General features: G+C 41.8%; 1 protein-coding gene across 3 annotated transcripts in view; it reads left to right on the top strand.

Moving 5' to 3' along the window:
* The first annotated feature begins 402 nt into the window (after positions 1 to 402).
* The window catches only part of FSHR (follicle stimulating hormone receptor), a 76669-nt gene continuing 71071 nt past the window's right edge, over positions 403 to 6000 (top strand). For 2 of the 3 annotated variants that reach the window (XM_062606008.1, XM_062606007.1), the window contains exon 1: positions 495 to 694. In XM_062606008.1, the coding sequence (XP_062461992.1) occupies positions 510 to 694 (185 nt within the window). In that variant the 5' untranslated portion in view covers positions 495 to 509. Of the gene's footprint in view, positions 695 to 6000 lie in introns of all 3 variants that reach the window. The other variant, XR_009962242.1, reaches the window with a different exon arrangement.

Here is a 6000-nt window from a genome sequence, read left to right as displayed (position 1 = left end):
GACTGTACAGCTTTTAACCTATCAAATAGATTATATACCCTATGAAAAAATAACACATTTCATTTGCCTAGTAGCAACACAAAAGCAGGGGCTCTTGGATCCATGAAGGGGAGCATAAATAGTGCCTATCCTTTGGGGACAAAAGTGCCTGGGCTGTAGAAGGTAAAAATGCTCTGTTGTCCCTTGGTTTTACCAAATAAAACATGCAAAATAGCACAGCTGAGAAGAAAGCAGCTTTTTGCAGTGGAGATACCTAGTGCATCAAAAGCACCCCGGTTAGTTCAGCTGGGCCTGTGATTTCAACACTGCTTTAAGTATAAAATACTCTTCTCATGGAAAATCAGCATTGCTGAACTCCATCTCTGCTGTAAGGTCCAGAAGGATCTGGGGCCATGAACCAAAACTTGCTCAGAAGTCATCCCCCAAGGGCCACAAGGTTCGTCCCAGCTCTTGGGCGGGTCTTCCATTCGGGGAGATGGGTGGGAAGTCTCTGCACTCCTCCTTTTGAAATGAAGGAGCTGGGCACAGACGTGAAGGCAGAGATGTCTCCAGTCCTCGCCTGCTTGCTGGTTATCATGGCATGCTGCTCGGGATGCCAACACCATGCCTGCCGTTGCGTGGGAACGGTCTTCATTTGTGAGGAGAGCAAAGTGGTCCAGGTTCCCCGGGACATCCCTGCCAACACCACCGAACTGTAAGTAGGAAGAGGGATTAGTTGTGACCAGCAGCCTTGCACTGGCTCTGAAAACAAACTGCTGCTTGGCAAGCCAAGGGTCGGGTTCATAGGGAGTCACTCGGGAGACTTGCGCCAGCTGTTTGGAAAGCACAGCCGTTCCTCTGCTGCTCACTTAATTACATCTTGAAGCTCCTCTCCGTTACTCTAATTGTGCTCATTTTAAGATCTCTGTTAAGAAAAGATATGGTACCTTAGAATGCAAGGCGCAGCCTAAATTTTAAACAAGCTTCCTTGGTGCTGTGACAGTAATCTGAAACATAAAGCCTAAGCTTTCTTTACAGCTTGTGTAGTGCAACTTGTCTGCCCCAAACAACTTGATGATGAGCATTTACGTTTGTGCTTTCTGAAAGATTTGTGCTTGTTTGCCAAGCAGCAGCTTAATGTTTTCTTTCTGAAATCACAAAGGCATTGCAGAAAGGACTCTGATAAGCATTCAGAGAGCTATCCTTTTCTATTAGAGGAGCAGTTGGAGAGAGTAAATAATGTAAAGATATTGTCCTGCATTGCTTGAGGAAGGGTTTTGCTATCTTAAAGCTTCTCTGTGTTTTGTGTAAAGTAACATGAAGTAATAACCATATGACAGCTGTTTTCTGGGTCAGTAGCACAGGCAAGCAAAACAGCTTACGCAGTGGCAAGTATTTAACTGTGCAAGTGATTGTTTTCATTTTCATTTTCTAAAAGCAAATTAGATCCCCTCTTGCCTACACCCACAGCTGCCTGACATCATTATGACCTAAAGAAAAAACCAAAAGGAGTAGTCCTGGATAAGCCCTTTGATTTATAACAGAGTGGCAAGTTTGGAGGGAGGATACAACACAGAATGATATGTCACTAACTGGAAAAATATATCCCTGTCCCAGTGTTGCACACCACAATATACCCATGGTTACTATCCCACAGTTCCTAGGGCAGAAGTTTCCTTCTTTCACAGGGAGGAGTTATTATGCTCACTGAATAAGTAGGCTGCAGTGAAAACTTGAGAAAACCGAGTTAACCAGAGAAGGTCAGTAAAGGTTTAAGTCATTCTCGCAACTAGAGGGAAAAATAATCCATCTGTGGTTTAGGTCATCTAAATCCTGAACAAACCGTGCTCCAGGCGTACACTGCTAATTTGGTTTAATTTTGCTTTGATTGTTTCTTTAGATTACACAGTTACGGTTTGCCTTCTAGAGATTAAGCAGAAGCAGTTTATAATTGTTTCTGCAAAGAAGCAGAGTTTTGTATCACCAAATAGCACCTGTTACTAAATGGGATTTGCTCACAGCAGATCTGTGTTAACTTCTCGAGGGTTTGTGGAGGATGCTAATTTGTGGGTCCCTCGAGCGTGAGTGTGTATTCTCTGAAACAGGCATACTAGAATGTTAGTATGGCTGAAAACAGGAAACGTTATTTCTTCTGGCAGCACTGTGCATATCCTGGGGTTGGAACCTCTCTACTTAACTCTCCTCTCACACCAACATTTGATTCCTGAGGAGGTAATTCTGATCTCATTCAATCAATACAGCCATGGGACAGATTTAGGCATAGCTTAAAAATTTGTCCATGAAAACTATGTAGAGTTGCTTTGAATATACCAAATATTAGCGCTACTAAAGCCAGATACATTAGCTGAAGAGCTATTAAATCACTGTTCTGGTATCCCAGGGAAATAGCTTTTCCTCAGCAGCTAGCTGCAACCGTTGGTAGGCTGTAGCTCTGATGGAACAAAGAAAAGGGACAGAATAAGGCAGCTTGGTCCAATTCTGCTCCTGGTCCTGCAGAGTTATGTGAGAGAAATGCTATTATCAGCATCCTGTGATAAAATGGTATTTGGAAATCAAATTTGGTCATATTGTGTTTGTTATAAAGAGAAACTGCGTTTAACACAGTTACTTCCCTAACTTTCTCCTGCTCCTAAACTGTACTCCTTTGATGTGTAGCCCTTCTTAGCTGCCATACAGCTGCAGCAGCCAGCAGCAGCATGTAGAGGTTGACCAGTTGGTTCCTTCAGCCTGACCGTTTCTATGCCATGCAGATGATACAAGAAATATCTCTTGAGAATGGAAGCTCCTCAAAGAGAGCTGGCAAGCTTGGACACATGACTCGGCTAATGGAAAGGAATTGTTTAATGTGTTAGTGTGCTAGAGGCTTTAGAGGGAGAGTTGTGCCAGTTTTAGAAAGGAGCAACTGAAACAACTGAACTGATTAACGACAGGGGCAGTCCATATATCATATGCACCCAAGGTGCTATATAAGAGGAAACTACAGCTAAAACAAGTAAGGCCTAGGCTTGTTGATTCTACAGTTCTATGTGGTATTTTGTATTTTAAAAACCATTCTCTGGCTTCACTAGCCAGTTTAGCCATTTTCAGAGCAGTTTAGAGGTATGTTATATGACATGTTTTCTCCCAGGCATCTGCAAACTATAAACAGCAAGGTTTTTTACTTGCTATCTGCATAGGTGTTTTTGTACAGCTGCTCAAGGATGTTTATTTTAAGGCTATCAAGTCAAGGATGAGGAGATGTCTGACCACTAAACAGTGGCTGCCTTGAAATAGCAAGTTCTGTGTCATGTACTGTGTGAGTCAGATGTGCTTCCCTGCAACTGAAGCTGCAAATGAAACAGTGAAACAGTGGCTGCAACACGGTTATTGACAGCTGCAGTTAGGATATGTTCATTTTTAATGCTTTAAAACTTAAAGGTGAAATGACATTGAAACCTGCAAACAGTTACAGTTCTTGCTCAGGGGGTTGTGCTGGTCAATTGACCTTAATCTAAGAAAGATGCAGTGTGGAGAGGATAAGGTAACTTAAAATGATGACACATAAAGTTTTCAAGTCCCTGTGTTATGGTGGGTCATCATATAGTTAATCAATAAACCCACATATTACCAGAAGGGGATGAGAATATTAGCACAATGGAACATATTGAAAACATATTACGTGCCATCTAAAGCTTTATTTGTTGTTGCTGTTGTTATTTGGTTTGGGTTTTTTTTTTTTTTATTTAAAACAGCTTTGTTTTTGTTAGGGTAGAAATAGGTCTGCAGTAAGTGCGGTATTCTTCTCTTCCTGAATTTATGATCCGTTCATGCTTTGAAGTAGAAAGCTATGGAGGTTGTTGTATGATCGCTGGCTGTATATCTGTGGAGTGTTCCAGCATTTATGCTGCATTCTGGTTTTGCCATTTTCATTGGGAGGATGAAAAGAAATAAGCAGAGCATAAGAGAGAAAAGAAAGGAAAAAAGTGATGCTAAAGTATAATGAACTCTGCAGGGCAGACCCTCAGCTAGTATAAAATACCAAGTATATATCTCTACAGAAAAAAAATCCACTTTACAAAGCTTCAGGAGCTTTATTTCAACACAAGGAAGTATGCTGCACACAATAGGAGTTGCTTTGCAGTGCAGTACTGTCTGCTGGCTTACTCGTGATAATATGGCAATAAACACACACACCTGACTTAAATGGCTGCATCTTAATTTATCTATGAAAGATGTATGCCACACACACAGAGAAATCAGAGGCCTTCTGTTATATCCCAACATATCTGCTACCAGACAAAATAGGTTCCTGGGGCTGGTCAGCTCCACATCCCAAAATAAAGCCTCTCTGTTAGACATTCTAGGTATATTCTGCTTCCGTTCCTACGAGGAATCAAAACATGACTATTGAATGAGGTTATCATCAGTGTTTTTCGACAGTGTTTGAGATTAAACTAGTCAGTTGTAGGTGTTATATTTTCTTGTTTCAGAAGTGTCTTCGTCTTGGGTGTCTCCCCATTCAAATCTTGTTTCATATGGTTATAAACTAGAAGAGTTTGACAGTAATGTTATTCATGAGATGTGAGCTGGTAAATGCCAAGGTTTAGCATAGAGGTACAGCAAGAGATAAAACCCTAGTAAGAACAGAAAGAAGTAGTTTTAAACTAAAATGTGGTTAAAATGGAGAAGTTGGTAAGCCTAGGGGACATTGCAAGGTAGGATGGAGATATATCTTTTAATTCTCGAACAAGGACATGGATCACAAAACAGATCTGAGGAATCATGAATTCATTGTTGCCACGTAGCAGTTGATTTCCTCTGTTCTGAATGGTATACCATGCTAAACTCTTCAACAGTATGGATGATTTCCTAGCTTCATTTACTCCCCTTACTATGGCTTCTATATTTCAGACTTTACCTTCTCTTTTCTAATATTAAAGTGTATTAGCTTCATCTCTCATCTCACCTAGGGAAGCCAAGTCGCTTTGGCACTGGGAATCCTACTGATACTCAAAGGTGATTATTGCTAGCTGGGAGAGCAGAGCATAGCCAGAGCTCTAGGGAAAAGTTTTCAAGGGTTCTATCAGTTTGAGAGAATTAAAGTGCTTATGTGTTTCTGCCTCAGCTTTGCTGAGTTGCCCTTCCATCCTTTCCACAGGGAGCTCAAGGTATTTATACAGAGGGGGATGCAGAAAAGGGGGTGTGTGTGTGTGCGTCTGACAGCGGGGTACAAGCAGCTGTACTGTTAGAGCCACCAAAGCAGGACAACTCACTCATCCATTATCCCTGTATCTGAATATGCCTTCAGCTCCTCACTGAGCTTTATAAATGACAGCTTGGGAATTGGAGTTAATCATTTTCTGTATTTGGCCCTTAGCAAAGTTGTATCAGCATTGCAGTTCTGAAGAATAAAACTTTTTCTCTTTGGGCCATGTCTTTTAAATGTAAATAGAAAAATAAAAAGCTTCTGAAATACTTGATCTTCCCAGCACCCTTTCTGAGGTGTAATGGAGAAGAGATATCCAATGGAAGGTGTCTTTAAAAGCTCCAAATTGAATTCCTCTGGAGGAGTATCATGCACAAAATGTGTTGCCTGATAAGCCAGCAGGAGAAAGTCTGCTGTGCAGCTCAAGGGTTTCCTTTGCAGATGCCAGCGGGGTCTCATCGGGCTGGCAGGCCACTGAAATACTGGGTATGTGGAGAGCTTTAAGGGTGAAAGAAGAGAGTGGAGGAGGAACGCCTCAAGAACAGAGAGAACGGTTGCACAGAAGAGAGATGCCAAGTGAATGTGCATCCTGAAGGGGATAGCTGCTGTAACTGCCAGCGGTTTGTATGCAGGAGGGGGTTCTGCAAAGCCAAACCAATTTATCTACTGAAGAAAAACAAACCTGCTAGACACACAAGTGAGGAGTGAAAGAAATCCATGCAAAGTTCAACATGCTCACTCTCCTCTCACTTGCTGGCATTTTAGTTAGTTCTGCTTAACTTTCCCAGGTGTCCTTGTGCAGGCAAGCTAAAAGA

This window comes from Pezoporus occidentalis, unplaced genomic scaffold, assembly GCF_034315485.1.
Source record: "Pezoporus occidentalis ecotype Australia unplaced genomic scaffold, CSIRO_AGI_Poc_V1 ctg93, whole genome shotgun sequence".
NCBI classification, from domain to species: Eukaryota; Metazoa; Chordata; class Aves; order Psittaciformes; family Psittacidae; genus Pezoporus; species Pezoporus occidentalis.
This window is presented reverse-complemented; position numbering and strand designations above follow the sequence as displayed.